The 17,199-nt window shown below is 39.8% G+C and overlaps 1 protein-coding gene across 2 annotated transcripts in view; it reads left to right on the top strand.

The window, feature by feature from the left end:
• LOC148024620 (uncharacterized) overlaps positions 1-14,081 on the top strand; it is a 164,352-nt gene extending 150,271 nt beyond the window's left edge. For both annotated transcript variants that reach the window (XM_087694248.1, XM_087694247.1), the window contains exons 8-12: positions 4-63; positions 167-277; positions 12,539-12,742; positions 12,860-12,921; positions 13,171-14,081. In XM_087694248.1, the coding sequence (XP_087550374.1) occupies positions 4-63; positions 167-277; positions 12,539-12,742; positions 12,860-12,921; positions 13,171-13,621 (888 nt within the window). In that variant the 3' untranslated portion in view covers positions 13,622-14,081. The remainder of the gene's footprint in view (positions 1-3; positions 64-166; positions 278-12,538; positions 12,743-12,859; positions 12,922-13,170) is intronic.
• Positions 14,082-17,199: the final 3,118 nt, after the last annotated feature.

The raw sequence follows: 17,199 nt of genomic DNA, 5'->3' as shown, positions 1-17,199 counted from the left end.
CAGGTTAGTGAAGATACAGCACCACTTTCTTTTAAAGGAAGTCCATATTGGATGGCTCCAGAGGTACTGCTGAGTTACTTTAGGGATTTCTCTATTTGGGTTGTGCAGCATGCTCCTGTTACAAAATCTTCAAATTTGAGTTGCTCCACATTTTACTTGGTTTCAGGTTATTTTACAAAGAAATACAGGATATGAACTTGCAGTGGACATTTGGAGTCTTGGTTGTACAGTGATAGAGATGGTCACTGGAAAACCCCCTTGGTTTCAATATGAAGGGGTAAGCTTTAGTCTAAATAGAGAATTGGTAGTATATGGATAATTGTCTTTCTGTTGAGGATTGCAAATTTACATTTCTTACCTAAGGCATAAAGTTTCTTTTTATATTTTCTGGATGTTTGAAAAAGCTATTCAGAATTATTTGAAGAGCACATAAAGGAGAATGGGTAAAAACTGAAAGCAAAGCTTTATTTTCTGTGTATAAGTAGGGAACTAAAGGAAATGCTTGTCACATTGGGTCAAGCTGGCAGTATGATAATCCCACATTAACTCTAGAGCATGTTACAATTCATAACATGTTAGAAGTAAGTCTGAACAGTTGAAGGTAGACCCCAAGACAGCTACTGCAGAGGATGCCTACACACCTGAAGTATTGCAGGTACAGGGACAAGTGCACATCTAATTACACAAGTGGATGCTGAATACTACCTGAAACTGGTGCATACAGTCTAAAGGCTGATTATTATTCATAAAATGAGCACAAAAACATAGGCTGAGTTCGTCAACCAGGCATTGTGATGAACATTCAGGTGCAGGCTAAATTTGTTAGAATACAGATGGAATCTGGATAAAAGTGAAATGAATACCGAAAAAACTGGATGAGGAAAGGTGATGAAACCGTGTTTGAATGGCAGCAAAAGAAGAAATGCTTGAACGGGAAGATAAAAACACTCGAAGAGCAAGAATGAAGGTGATCTAAAACTCTGCTGCAGAAAAAGGCTGATACCAAGGAAGCCCTTGTATGAGACACAATGTGTGGTGATAGCAAGGGTGCTGGGCTAGAAGGCTGGAGGTGGAAGACAGAAATAAGTCGCAGAGATGACTGATGGGATGTTGCCCTAATGATAGGCTGGCTATAAATAGGCTTATGCTATAAAAACACAAAAGTGTAAAACCTAGCTCATGGCTTTCCTGGACTAGGATACTAGGGTTCCTAGGCCTTAGGATCATCATAGTTAATGCCAGGATTCTCCCTAGAATGCCTCTCATTTGCACCTCCAGCATGACTAACATTCAACAAATGTTGCCAATCCTTATGAATTTCAAGGGTGCAAGGAAAACTCCAATAGCTTCAGGGCCCAATACACATGGGGCAGGCCTGAAAATATCGACATGGACAAAAAAGGGACCAAGTCAACCAAAGTCATCAAGATTTGCTCCTAATGTCATGCACTGACCTGGTGCAGGGATTACAAATAGGAGATGATCATGACTGCTAACATAAGATCTTTTACACATTTGACTGTTTTTCAACTCCAAGGGTTTCTCATTGAGAGACATAAACTAGGAGAGCAAAATTTTCATGTTCATTTGCATGACTGGTTGTTGACTTGAAGTGATGTCTGTTTGTGCACACTTCATTGATGCATGGTTGGGGACTTTGGTAAGGCAAATCCCAAGTGTACTCCTGAAACCATCTTTCCTACCTTGAAAGGGTGGTAGATGACTTGATTTAACACAAATTATAGCAAGCAACAAATTTACAAATCTGAAATTACACACGTCATTGATTAATCTCGGAGAGCTAACACCTGATTGGCCCCAACAACTGGTGCTCCTTGCAGCATTTCTTTCACTTATATTGATCTAAGATGAAGCACATTGAGATTTTGGCTGATCTCCTTCAATCTTCAATACAAATTGCTGTCATTAAATGACCGGCAACAATCAGAATCAATTTGCCCCTTGATTTGACCAAAGATTGGGCAAAAATTGGTCCTTGGGCTCTTGTATCCGGGCCAAATCAAATGAGAATGTGCTCATCCCTCAGATCAGTTGTGAATTCTCAATTAACAGCTGTTATTCTGAGTACAGGTTCTTCAATTATTGGGCATGGATTCCAAGGTGATTGAGAACCCTAATTGCTGCTGTAAATCAGGGTTTCAGCAGCAAAAATCACAGATGCTCTTCACTAGAGGCTAGAATATGCTGAGAATTGCTAAGGGAATGTTTGGGAATGAGAGAGAAAATCAGCTAGAGAGAATATTTTAAATGGTAGCTCTACTAGCAATTCTGATGGCGCCAATAGCTTTAAAAGGGGGGTAAAATTCCAGCATGACTGATGTGCCTTCCTCTTCTATCGCTGCCTCTCACTGAGGTGGAGAAGGAAACATGCTGTCCTTGTCTTGTTGCACTGCACGATCAGCTGTTGCCTGATTCTCGCAGCCTCCTTGGTTGGAATTCACTTCTATAGTAGGTCAACTCTTGCTTCCTCCCTCAGCCGTTGAATGGTTGCTTCCACACTCAACCAGCTCCAAACAGCCTCCTCTTAGCTTGCATGGGCAAGTTTGCCGAGTGTTAGTCTTCTAAAAGCAATCTTCAGCATTACTTAAAAATTCTCAAATTAAATTGTTTAAAACTTAATTAATTATCCATTTGACCTTGTCCACATCCACATTTAATGTGCTAACCCTTTGAAACTTTTAAGTTGTTTCCAACTTTAATGGCATTAGACTCGCCTTAATTAATTGATTAAGGCCCAATTAATATCCTAGGTTTAAAGTGACATTGGGCATCCACAAGTACTTCTCCAACATAACTTAGTACAACTTTTGCCAATGTCACCCAATGCATATTTAGGGTACTTAGGCCGTTACTGTGACTTAAGTGACTTGCACTTCAAATGTGCACAACTTAATAATACCAAAGCTAAGTGCTAAAAATGCACATTTGTTAGGAAATGAGTGAGCAACCAGAGAGAGTAGGGTTTGCGGGAGAAACACAGGGTATGTATGACAAACACTGAGAACAGAAGAGAAACTTAGATGAACAAGATGATGAAGAACTGAAATAATGAAGTGAATCTGATATAAGGGTGCCGTAGCATGAAAGATTCCCTGGAGTGGGGAGACTATTGAAGGAGCCTTTGAATATGTAAATATAGGGATGATAAGGTGTTGCTTGGAGCAAGGAAATTGTTGAAGAAAAGGAGCCTTTGAATTTGTAACACAAGAATGAAAATTGATGCTTGTAGCAGGAATATAGTTGAAGGAGCCTACGAGTTTGCAAACACAGGCCTAATGAGCTAACCTTACGCTTGTCGTCTTTTTTCTTGTGCAACTCCGAAGTTGGTTGATGAGTTGCTGTCGAGGGTAGATGATTTCTTCGACTTAAAGATTGAGGTAGCTTGATGGGAACCCGCAGTTGGTTGGCTACCCTTACTTGCAGCCAAAGTATTAACAAAATTCTTTGCATATATGTAGATGTCCTTGAGTGAATGAAGAGGATTATGGAGCACCTCATTTTGGTAGTCCGGTGGCAATCCTAAAAGTATCGCATGTAAAGAAGTGCTTGAGGATCATCCAAGGCCTTCGTCTTACGCAATAAATCTTTAAGTTCCTGCGAGTATGCATCTAAGCTTTTTTTCCCCATAGCAAGCTCAAATAAATTTTGAAAATTTTCAATCTGATCATTGGTCATGAAATGTTTTTAAAGAATGGATTGAAAATCAGTCCAAGTTGTTGGCTTAGGGCGCAAGCCCACTCGCCAAGCGTATTCTTTCCCTTGTAACATGATTTGTATTTTTTTGATGTACTAAGTGTCATCGAATTGATACAAATCAAAATATGCTACCCATTTGGCCAACCATGAGTTGATATTTATCTCATTTCTTCTCCTCTTCTTTAAAGGGATCAGGTTGGAATTGAAGAGGCAACGTCCTCATGGCTGCGGATACAAATGGAAAATGGGGAGCGCGAAGCTCTAATTGGCATTGCATTTCCTTCACTTGAGCTTGGAGAATTGTCACAATTGACGGATCTCCTTTGAATTTGAAAAAAGAAGCTTTAGGATGCTGCCCATGTGCTAGGGAGAAGCCGGATGAGCATCCTTCATGTGTTGAGATTCTATGGGAATGGGTGCATCAAAGGGAGATAGTCCGTGAGAAGACATGACTTTGTAAACAAGAGAGGTTTTGGAGAAATAGAGATTATATTTTTGAAGCTTAAGGAATATGCGAGAGAGAGAGGAGCAGGAGAAGTAGAGATAGTCCACTTTAAATGTAAAATGGAATCGTCCCCCTTTTCTTCTTTTTGGTGGTAAAAGGTGGGACACATAGGCAGAGGTAGGGTGGATAGAGAAAAGGAATAGAGGGGTGCCCTTAGAGAATTGATTTAATAAAAGACTTTAGTCTTCATGATGAAGCACTTATTAAAAAAGAATTATTATGTGGCCAAATTTCCTATGGCCACTTTTTTCAACAAAGGGGCTTGCCTAACATGTATCTTCACCAGGAGCAGGGTTGTCCATGTTCGATGGATGGGTCGACCTGTTCGATCCATCCTATCCAGTCCGGCCCGTCCAATGCTGTCCGAAGGTCCCCGATGGCTTCATTGTGCTGGTCAACTACATCTTGTCCGAGGTCAAATAATTGTTTGGTGAACATTTTCTGTGGTTTTCCCTCTTGTTTTCTCCAATGGCTCTCTCTTCTCTACCACCTAGCAACTCTCTTCTCTTCTTTCTCTCATACAAAGTCTCTTTCTTTACCACCCTTCTCTCTCTCTCTCTCTCTCTCTCTCTCTCATGACACATACACTGTGAGAATGCAGCCATCTTCTCTCTCTCATCCACACACATACATCCAAATTTGAAATCTCTCTCTCTCTCTCTCTCTCTCTCTCTCTCTCTCTCTCTCTCTCGTCTCACCAACTCATTCATCCTTTTTAGTATCCACTCACTTGACTCTTGAGAATGACTCCTCAGCAGAATGGTGTTGTTGAAAGGAAAAATCACAATCCTACGGAGGTGACTCGTTGTATGCTTAAAAGCAAGGGGCTGCCTCATAAATTTTGGTTAGAAGGCCTTCAATGTGCAAATCATGTGTTGAATCGTGCACCCACTAAGGCACTAAAGACGATCACCCCGTTTGAAGCTTGGCGTGTTAAGAAACCCAAGGTTAATTACTTTCAGGTGTTTGGTTGCATAGCATATGTACATATTCCGAAAGAGCTTTGTGGGAAGCTTGATGACAAGGCTGTAAAATGCATATTTACTGGCTACAGTTCGGAAAGCAAGGGCTCTCGCCTGTATGACAGACACACAAAGAAAGTTTTTGTCAATAGGGATGTCATATTTACTAAAAATAATGTTTTCATATGATCAATTTCAAATGCCAGCCACCCGTGACATTGGTGATGTCTTTCAGGGTCTCTTGCCACTTTCTTTGGAGTCCATGCCTATTGTAAATGGCCGGACAGACATAATACAGCAAGCTGTTGCTGCACCATATGTGCATGAACAGTAGGATATTGATGATGGTTTGCCACATGCAGTGGAAGATGCAGTATAGCATGAAAGGGCTGCTGTAAATACAACAAAAACAGTCCCGAGATGGCTGTTACAAACTCTCCAGGAGAGTAAAATGGATGCTCCTTTAGCTCAACACACAAGAAGGGTTGCTAGACATGTAGCACATGATGCAGGGGGAGTACATTTGGCTACGTTTACACCCGAACACGGTAGAAGGCACAGTGAGCCTTTATTCCCAACAACCTCCCACCTAAAGGCAACGTGTCTGAAGGTAAAGAAAATAATCAACTAATTCTATGTATGTATAAAGCTGAAAGACACATATGCTATCCAACCCCCATCATCTGGCTGCAATGAGCAAACCGCTCGGCTGAAAGATCCTTCGTGAGAAGGTCTGTAGGGCTATCATTTGTATGTACCTTGACAAGTTCAATGCCCTTGTTGTCAAGTACATTCCTAATAAAGTGATACTTTACTTGTATGTGCTTTGTCTTTGTGTAAAAGACAAGATTCCGTGCCAACATGATAGCATTTTGATTGTCACAGTGGAGGATAGGAACCTCTGTAATACCAAGCTCTCTCACCAGACGTGAAAGCCATAAAGTCTCTTTGCATGCCTCAATGGTGGCAGCCACATATTGTCTCTGTGGTAGTCAATGTGACACACTTTTGCAGCCTAGATATCCAAGAGATCTCCACCTGTGAACATGAATACATATCTTGAAGTAGACTTCCTGTAGTTAGGATGGCCAACATAGTTTGCATCCGTGAACCCAACAACAGATGACTTCTGCTTACCAAAACAAATACACAAATTCTTTGTCCCCTTAAGATATCTCATGATACCCTTCACTAACCACTCCCATTGCAAATGCAATGTCAAGACGTGTATCGACCATAGCATACATCAAGCTACCAATAGGTGAAGCATAGGGTATCTTGGCCATTTCAACCTTACCATCATTTGAAGTAGGGCTATCATTTGCACTAAGTTTCACATATGGAGGCAATGGTATACTAATGGCTTTCCTCCCCTACATATTGGAAACGTTGTAGAACTTTAGTGACATACTTTTGCTATGACAGATAAAGAAGACCATTCGGCCCAAAACCCCCCTGCCCCCCACCCCCTCCCACAAAAGACCCGTTTGGTGATCGATTAATCAAGTGTATGGTTGTCATAACTGCCTCTTCCCAAAATCCATGGGGCAAAGCAGTATGTGACATCATTGACGGACCTTGTTTTGAATGGTCCTGTTCGTACGCTCTACAACACCATTTTGGGGCAGATTATGAGGAATAGTAAACTCCCTTTTAATCCCTTTGCTATCACAAAAGTCTTAAAAGGCTTTGGACACATATTCCCCACCATTATCAGAGCGAAGGCATTTTAATGTTTTGTTAGTCTGATTTTCAATAAGTGCCATGAATTTTTTAAATTTATCTAAGGCCTTGTCTTTGTGACGGATTGGATAAACCCATACTTTGTGTGTGGCATCATCAACAAAGGTAATGAAATACTTCTCCCCCCTTAAAGATAATCCTGGCATTTGACATACATTTGAATGTACAAATTCTAAAGGTGAAGACTTTAGAGAAATAGATTTTTTATGTGATGTTTGAGCATGTTTACCGTAAATATAATGATCGCACGGTGCAAAATCAGCATACCTCAAAGACGGTAAATAACCCAAACGAGAGAGTACTTTCATTCCAGATTGACTCACATGTCCCAATCGGCTATGCCACAAAGAAACACTTGGCTACTTGGTTATGGTGACTACATGGTCATGCACACTAGATACATGCAAGAGATTCAAGGTATCACTTTTGGATCCCTTGACAACAATGCAAGAGCGTTTACAGATTTTCCATTTGCTATCCCCAAAGGTGATGTGATAGCCTTCATCATCTAGTTGCGCTGTGCTTATCAAGCTCTTCTTGAGCTGAGGTACATGTCTCACATTATGCAAAACAAACACAGAGCCATGCTGAAATTCCAGTTTCACAGTGCCAATGCCTGCAATTTTACATGCATGTATCCCCCAAGTGGACAACACCATGTACACCACCATTGTAGTCAGAGAACCACTCATGATGTGGTCATGAAAGGACACACGTGAATCAAGTATCCAAGTGTGCATATCATTCTCAAAATCTGCAGTCAATACATGTGCACTCAAAGAAAAAGCAAGAAGTACATCACCATCACTATCATTATCATGAGTGACTACATTAACCTCTTCTATTTTCACATTGCTCTTTTTGACAGGCTTGCTATCCTTATTTTCAGCCTTGTTGGCTTCGTTGTTTTTGTTTTTGCCATTCTCTTTCTTCAATTGAAAGCAACCCCTTCTGTAGTGCCCCTTTTTGCCACAATGATGGCACTCCACATTCTTTCCACGACATTTGTTGCGTGCTCTGTTTTCAGAACTACTTTTATGTTGAAATTTGCCTCGTGTGTAATGCATTTGAAGACTTGTTTGCTAAGTTATTCCGTCCGTTGAGTTCTTCCATCAGCAAAGAACTCTCCACATTAGAGTATAACAGCTGAGCATTCAAATTACTCAAAGCTATCCTGAAAGTATCCCAACTTTCAGGTAGACTGCATAGCAAGAAGGTAGCTTTGAACTCTTCATCAATATGAAGATCCAAAGCAATCAGCTGACTGAAAATTGAGTTAAACTCATTCAAATATACAGACATGGCTGTACCCTCTTTCACGCGAAAAAGTCCATTAGTTTTTTCAGCCAATAAACCTTGCTGGCTGCACTTTTGTGAGCATACAATTCTTTAAGCCTTTGCCACATTGCATATGCCGAATTCAGCTTCTCAATGCTAAAGAGCAAGTTGTCTGACACTGAGAGCTCAATGGTAGAGCAAGCAAGCTCATCAAAGCCATCCCACTCGTCTTGTTCCATGTTTGCTAGTTTGATTCCCTTGTTTTGATGGGCTTTACATGTTTCTTTTGCACCAAGACATTGTAGCATTGTTTTTGCCAAATTGCAAAATTATGTGCACCCTCAAGCTTCTTAATGTGCAAAAGATTACTGTTGTCACTGTTTCCAGCCATAATTTGCAGTCCCAAATTGACTAACCAGTCACCAAAGGTAACCACGGTACACAAAAGTACCAACCAGCAATGAAAAAATCTTGAGATTGAAGAAATTGCAGATCTGCAAATAGATTTCCAGAGTTAAAAGGGTGTCTATTGCTGCACTCCTCAGGCAATCATTGACACATTTAGGGACCAAGCCACTAGTTACATGTGAAATCCCCAAAATTTCATTGCAATTTCTGCTCTAAAGGCATTCCTGGGCACAAATTTGACAATTTCTATCAAAAGCCCCAAATTTCTAGAGGATAATCCGTCGAGATTGTATCAATACATGTACCCAAGTGCATGTACCAAACATTTGTTGCACAGATTGAAGGGATTTTGCAAAAGCCCCCCGAAAATGGGCAACAAAGGGATGCTAAAAATTAACTTGAGCAACAAAATCAGCATGCTGAAAATGAATTATAGCAGCTTGAAAATGTATTATAACAACTTGAACATGCAGTTCAACAGCCAAATAATAAGGTCATTGATATTCCTTTGGATGTGGATCCATTGCTTGATAACATAGATCGTTGGGTAAGGTCTACTCGTGTCAGGAGACCTATATAAAGGTTTGATCCCTCTCTAGACTACATTTTGCTCACAAACGAAGGTGAGCCTCTTACATATAAAGAGAAATTATCATGTGAGTTAAAGAAAAAGTGGGAGCTAGCCATGCAGGAAGAAATGAAGTCATTGTATCATAATGATACTTGGGATTTGGTTCCATTACCCAAAGATAGGAAAGCTATTCCTAACAAATGTGTCTATAAAATCAAGTGTGTGGATGGCAAACCCAAATACAAAGCTAGGCTTGTGCTAAGGGCTATACACAGAAAGAGGGGATTGACTTTCAAGAAGTTTTGTCACATGTTGTCAAAATGACCACTCTTTGGGTATTGTTTGCTATCGTAGCATCTATGGATCTTGAACTTGATCAGATGGATGTTAGAACTACATTCTTGCATGGTGATTTGGAAGAAGAGTTGTACATGAAGCAAACAGAAGGCTTTGTTATACTAGGAAAGGAGTACTTGGTGTGTAAGCTTAAGAGAATCTTATATGGTTTGAAACAAGCTCCTAGATAGTGTAATAAAAAGTTTGATGCCTTCATACTCTTACATGGGTTTAAAAGGAGCAATGCAGATCATTGCTTATATATCAAGAAGGCTGATGATGGAAGTCTTATTATACTTGTGCTTTATGTGGATGATATGCTTATTGTTGGCAAGCATAAAAGGCAGGTTAATGCATTGAAAAGACAGTTGAATTCAGCCTTTTCCATGAAGAACTTGGGTGTAGCTAAACACCTTTGGGGTGTGCGTGTGATGAGAGATAGAGAGTAGCAACTCTTGTTTCTCTCACAAGAAAAGTACATTAGCAAAGTACTTAATCATTTTTCTATGGCCGATACTAAGCCACTTGGTGTTTCTTTTCCACCATATCTTAAGCTTAGCAAAGCAGATTGCCCAAAAGATGATAAGGCAGCCAACTCTATGAAGGGTGTTTCTTATGCTTTAGCTTGTGGTTCACTCATGTATGCTATGGTTTCCACTAGACCTGACATTGCTCATGCAGTGGGAGTTGTGATCAGGTTTATATCAAATCTTGGCAAAGCACATTGGAAAGCAAAGCAATGCATCTTACGATACCTTAAGGGTACACAAAGAAAATGTATTTGCTATGGAAAGGGTATATTAGATTTGTAAGGTAATTGTGATGCAAACATGGCAGGTGACTTGGATACTCGCAAGTCTACTGGTGTGGCGGATACATATTTACCTTGATTGGTGGGGTAGTTTCTTGGTGCTCTAGATTCAAGGATTTTGGATTTCCCACCAAAACACATGTACTCGGAAGTGATAGCCAGAGTGCTGTATGCTTGGCCAAGAATGCTATGTTTTATGCACATACCAAACATATTGATGTGCAATATCATTTTATCAGACAAAGTTCTGGATGATGGTCTCGTCACACTAACTAAGATCAAATCACGAGATAACCTTGTAGATGTTCTCACTATAAGTCTTGCAAAGGCTCAACATGACCATTGCATTCGACTAGTGGGAGTTGGTTAAAGGTTCTCTTAGGACCTTTAAGTGGGATGTTGGGTGTAAAGACCCTTATACTACTCTCGAGTGTATATTACTTTACACATGTGAACACACCCTTGGGGGTGTAAGTGTACCATACTCTAAGTATAAATACATTCTTTTATTTTGTGTGTACCACTTGTTGGGTGTAAAGGCCCGTACGCTACTCTCGAGTGTATATTACTTTACACATGTGAACACATACTTGCGGGTGTAAGTGTAACGTATCCTAAGTATAAAAACATTCTTTTATTCTTTGTGTGTATCATATTGGTACACACCTATCTCTTGACTCTTGACTCTCACTCACTGCTCACTCAACTACGGCACACACCTCGATCAACGCGCATATCCTGAGTGCTTTCTCTCACACTCTTCACGCAGATTGTTGGCTGATCTACATTTACCATTGGAGGATTCTATACTCATTCTTTCTGACACTTAGAGTGCTATTGGAGTGGCACAAAATCTTGTATTTCATGCTTGCACGAAACATATTGAGGTGCATTACCATTATGTCAGAGAGAGATACTATGCAAGAGAGATTAGCTTGATGTATGTTTTCTACACAGGAAAATGTTATAGACATTTTCACTAAGGCACTACCTTGTGAGAAGTTTGAGGCTTTTTGCAAGTCCTTGAACTTGCTACGCTTTGGTGATTGATCATTTCTATACTTTACCACATTGGCATTATAGGGAGGTGTTAGAATTCGTCAATTCTATGGGCAGTGCCCAATGTTTTAGTCTTTAGTTCTTTTTCAGTTCTTAGTGTGAACACAACTAAAGTTATAAGTTGTGTCACCACTCTTAGAGTTAGAGTTAGAGTCAGTTAACTCTAGTTGAGTTAGAGCTAGGTCTATCTTAGATCTATCTTGTACCTTTTATTCTCATTATTTCAGTTCAGCAAGTACACTCTACTCTTTTGCTTCAGCACACTCTTGTTGTCTCTCTTTTCTCTCCTCCATAGTTGGCTGTCATTCTCCAACATTGATACCAATGACACAAGCCAAACTTACTATAAAAGGGATTGGACATTAGACTCACCTCCCAACCATAGAGCCAAACAGACTCATGCCCTATATGGGATGCCAGCCCTTGGAATGTGGTTGTGGCCCGGAGTGCTACTAGCTCCCAGGCAACTCACACCAACCCGGTCTACGGATTAGTTGGTCAATGGGCCAAGAGTCCAAGATTGGTGATTATACAATGAATGTGCTCAATAGGGCCTTGAATCTTATTCATAGGACTTAGCTGCCCTGAACCCAAGGTGCCCTTAGTACATTCGCACTAAGTCACCTCATGATGACCAGTGCTACTAGTGCCAATCTGGATGTCCAAGGACATAACACATTGGACTCAAAAATGGGTGGTGGAAACCTCTGCATAATGTGGTGGTCTCTAGGAGGACCGATCGCCTTGTGTGATCTTAGTGTCTCCGTTTGCTTGTGAGAACTTATTGTGTGTTGGATGTGTCTTATTGCCTTGAGCGTAGTAAGCTAAGAACGATGCATAAAAATCTTGGTGGCCCAAAAAGGAGAGGTAGCACAAGGAGTGCGTGGTGGAAGACGCATATACTCTGGTGGGGTAGGGAGCAAAGGTTGCTGTTGATATTATCAAACAAGTGTATGGATTGACTCGACCATTTCCTATACATCATTTTCACTCTATGCTTACAATGTTGTTGAATCTTCTAATTTTTCTGAGGCTTTTGCTTGATCTTGACATTGTAAAAAATGTGCTCATATCTTTTTAAAGGAGTATTAGCTTATCAAAGAGATTGCTGACTATCTGCCTGAAGTTTGAGAAGTTTACCTGTTCAGTATGCAGCAATTTTCAAGGTCATGAACTGCCGTGATGTTCCGATTCCTGAAAACTTGTCGCCAGAAGGAAAAGACTTTCTGAGGCTTTGTCTCCAGAGGAACCCTGCTGATCGCCCTTCTGCTGCACAGCTTTTGGAACATCCCTTTGTTCAATTTACAGATGACAATTCTGAGTCTTTTGCTGCGAATCAATCATTTGGCCAGGTATTGAGGCAGCATACTGAGACCTTTTGGTGTGGCGTGAATATCAGCTTGATATTGTGCTGCTGCTTACAGAAAACTTTATTGTCATTCTGATCTATTTTTATTGTTTTTTCCCAGAGAAAAGGTAGCAGAATTATACCTAAAGAGCTGGAGCGCATAATTAAGGAATCTGTCACTAGGTCAGGCTCAATGTACCTTAATGGGCTATTTTGCAATCTCTTGTCTAAATACTTGAATCTGACTGACAACCTTTGAGTGGTTCTATTCTGGTTGTTCCTATTGCAGTATGGAGGGACTTTCTTTACTTTTGAGGCACTTAAGGCTTCTATTATGAACTAAATATCTAACTTCACCTACAAATAATTCATAAGAGAAGATAAGTTGTGTATGTTAACTTTCATGGACTGACTTGAATAATTTGCTTACAGTGAATCTTCAAATATTCAACCACAGCCAAAATGTTATAGTGACCCTGGGTCACCTCAAACATCAAGTTGTGTAAACAGGCAATCGGTTAAGTTGCCTTTCACAAGAGCTGCCATTTGTCAGCCACTGAATGGTCAGCATGCTATTGAGACAGGGTTTCGTAGAAATCAGTCTGAGGCAAATTTGAAAGATGCAAACAGTCCAAAAGAATCAAATAAATTTGATTCTCAATATGGTGCACTGGTGAAAGCAGGATCTGCACAGCAGGGATATATCCCTCCAAGAACTAACGCAGTTCCGCCAGAGCATGGGAGATTCTCGTTGGATGGAGGGAATATGCACAGAGGATACATGTTGCAGACTCGAAATCTGGAAATGGAACTTTCTCAGAATCTTTTTAGAAGAGTGCCTCAATTCTCAAGGATTTATGGGTATGGTTCACATTTAAAGTGAAGTGCAGGCAATGTAAACTTGTGATATCTCTATGCTTCTGCATATTTATTCTCAATGTTTCCTGGACTAAGAGTTTCATGAAGAGATTCCTTCACTAACAATACAGGAGGTGCAAACAAGATCAGTGTGTGTAAATACATTGTTGACTTTATGCTCCTCTTACATATGTTGGCAAGGAACATGCTTACAGAAGCAAGCAGTTAAGATGTGGAGCAGCCAAGCTCATGCTGTGCCATACACACAACATTGGGTATCCTTTAAACAATCTATGAAATCGGGCTCACAGTTCTTTACCGCTCTTCAGTGCCACACTGTCACAGGGCAGGTGGTTTCTAAGAGTTGTATCTTTCCAACTGATCAACATCACAGGAGGCAATTGCAGTCATATCAGGCCTGGAACTGAAACTAAGTGTTGCTGGGGCATGATTGTTAAAAATATTCTTTTGCTCAATGCACATTATGCCGGAGCTGCTGTTGCAGATTTGTATGAAAAAAGGCATCCCACTTTGGCATCTTCTATATCGTGGACTTTGTCGCACAACATTTTTCTTAAAATATTGCAGTCCCACCACATTGCATGTCTTAAAATGTATTACTTTTCTGCATAAAGCATCCTCTTTGTGGTTTTACAAGTCATATCTATACAAGTGATGTGGCAGTCGTTGCTACAGGCTGTCTTTGAGAGTGTAGCTTTGGCAGGTGCATGAAGCTTGAGGTGGAAGAGGGAAGTCTGTAAATCACCGAAGAAGTAAATTGATCATGAGAATGTGGCATGAGATAATCCACTTGGCAAAAATGGAATTGAATCAAAATTTGAACAAGACACCTGTGTATGCATGCGCATGGGCGCGCACACGCGTACTTCAACTAGTAGTGTCATGTGCTTACATTTTGCTTGAATTACATGCAGTCAAAAGTACTGGATCTTTGGTACTTGAGTTAGGATTGCATAAATCATTCTCCTAATGTTGAGATTTCTAATTTAAACGTTTAATTACTCGATTTTTGGTACATATTAATCATTCTCTTTCCATGGAGTGTTTTAATTATTCAGAGGTTTTTGATGGCTTGTCAAGTGTTTTTATTTTCAATTTGACAAGGATTAGCCAAAAAAAGGTTTTGTCTAGTTCAAGGGTATATTATTGACAACCTTTCCTAGTATGATTGTATTCTGTTTTAATTGTTACATATTTGTAATGCATTGCTAACTGGTGGGTTTTAATGGCACCTCTTTTGGCGAGTAAATAACGATCATTTTACAAAGAGACCAAACAAACACAGGGTTAGTGCAGCCTACAAGCATTACATACAAAAGATAAAATTGAGGTCAATTCTATCCTTTCGTAGCAAGATAGTCAAAGAGAGATGCAAAGATCTCTTGAAGTAAGGGTGGCAAGTTAATTATACCTTGTGTAAATGTTGCCAAATTGCCACAGCCCAAAAATGAATCTAGTTGGAAAACGTAGTGTGGGCCTTCAAATAGGATGGAGATCCTTTGAACCGCCGAAAAAGGCTCCCAAGTCTAAAAGAAGGAAATTGCAACCTAAGAGAGTTCGACATTGTGAATGCGGACATGGGGACAAGGATAAGTCTAGAGAATGTGTGGAGTAGACTCCAGAAGCTTCATGTCTATGGTAAATGGGTGGAGCAAATTGACAAACCACAAGTATTGATCTTGAAGGGATTGCTCTTAGCATGCATCTCTAGTAGTAAAGGGGCTTTTGACACAATTTGTTTCATAGCTTTTTGAAGGTGGTTGCACCCTCACACTAAATAATTGGTATGATCCGAGACCGAGTTTACTTGCTCTAGGATCCATGGTTGACATTGCAACAATAAGTATGTCTAGTTAGTAGTCATCCAATTAAGAGAAATCTTTGTGAATGTTTAGAATACTCTATCTTGTGTCTATTATTAGAATTTAGATTCGGTAAAGGAGTAAAGGGATGAAGCATAGAGTTTACTTTATCAAAAAGTTTAGCGATTGCTTGAATCCTACGTCACTACATGCAATTATTGATAGCTTCTCTTTTACTACTTAAATAAAAGCCAACACCCTATGAGGATAGGCTCTGATTGTTGATCTTTGATGTTAATGATGGGAGTGATTGCGTAACAATGGCAAGGCTCCATCTCCAAAAATTACTCCTTTCATCATATTGTTTGGACTATTAGAAGACATGGTAGATAACAAATTTACCCAAAATTTCCATACTTTTTTTCCATAGTCTTCTATCTCTCCACATGAGTGACTAAGAAGCATATTTTAAACATAAGTTCCTTATCGAAGGCATATGATCCCTCCTTGAAATGTTGTACTTCTATTCTAAAAAAGGAGAGGAAAATAAAAGAAAAAGGGAAAAAAAGCAAGCAAAAGCTCCACCTTCAGTAGTTGCATCCATATCATTGCACCTAGGGATCCTTAGGTTAGAGATGCATGGTACCTTGACTAGCAAGCTTCATCTCTAATTTCCTTGTCTAACCCTAAGAGACCACAAGTTGTTGAAGGAGGTTAATCACAAAGCCTATTTTAAGAAGAAATTCCTTATCAAAGACACATATCCCTCCCTAAAATGTAGTACTCTTATTTTAAAAAAGGAGAGCAAAACAAAAGAAAAAGGAAAAAAAAAAGTGAGCAAAAGCTCCACTTTAGAGTAGGTGTATCCATATCCTTGCACCTAGAGGTTCTCAAGTTAGAGATGCATGGTAGCTTGACTAGCAAGTTCCATTCCTACTTCTTGAGTCTAACCCAAAGAGACAACAAGCTATTGAAGGTTAGTCAAAGCTCAAGGACAAGAAGTGAGGCCAATAATTGATAATGAAATTGGTTTTTGAATGCTATTGTATTGTTTTAGGTACTACAAGTTTGCAAGGTGGATATTTACTATTTCCATCTATCACTTGCTATTCATGTCAAAATTATGTGAGAGTTGACCTCGTTGTTGTGCAAATTGTAAAATCTCCCAGAGATAAAAATAAAAGACATTTAATAATTATAGAGGTTATATGAAAGTTGGTTCATTTTTACATATACAATGTCTATAAGTCACCATAGGTAAGACTGCAAACCAAAGAGGAATGTAAAAGAGAGGAGGGTTGGCTACAAGTGGAAAAGGGCAAAGGGTTTCCAACTCTAAACTAAAACCTTGTGTATATACTGTGTAAAATAGAATAGAGCTCTCATTCTTGTGTGCATAAGTTTTAGCTTTGACTTCTCTATCTTCGCTATTTCATATCTTGAGAGAGTGAGGGACCAATGAGATTGGAGCTCCGTTTTGACATCTTACTTTCATGTATTTTTCCCTTCTTGCTCCTATGGCTTACCAAGGTAAGAGATTGAGTGAGAGAGTGTAAGACATATTGAAATATCAGAGTGATATCATGAGAAGGTGTGAGAAGAGGGAGAGACAGCTCAAGTACAAGAAGAAGATCTTGCTTAATGAGTTATTCACAAGTACAATTGGTATGCTCTCTCTACATTTGAGAGTGACCTCTATGTTTTTTATATAGCCTCACTGTGGGCTAGGGTTAGGGTTTCCCTTTTCCTATAGCTCATTCACACCTTACCTTTCCTCATA

Source organism: Lygodium microphyllum, chromosome 15 (genome assembly GCF_053477565.2).
Source record: "Lygodium microphyllum isolate KBCC chromosome 15, Lygodium_microphyllum_v1.1.10, whole genome shotgun sequence".
Lineage (NCBI taxonomy): Eukaryota > Viridiplantae > Streptophyta > Polypodiopsida > Schizaeales > Lygodiaceae > Lygodium > Lygodium microphyllum.
Note: the sequence above shows the minus strand (reverse complement) of the source record. Positions and strands in the feature narration are given on the sequence as shown.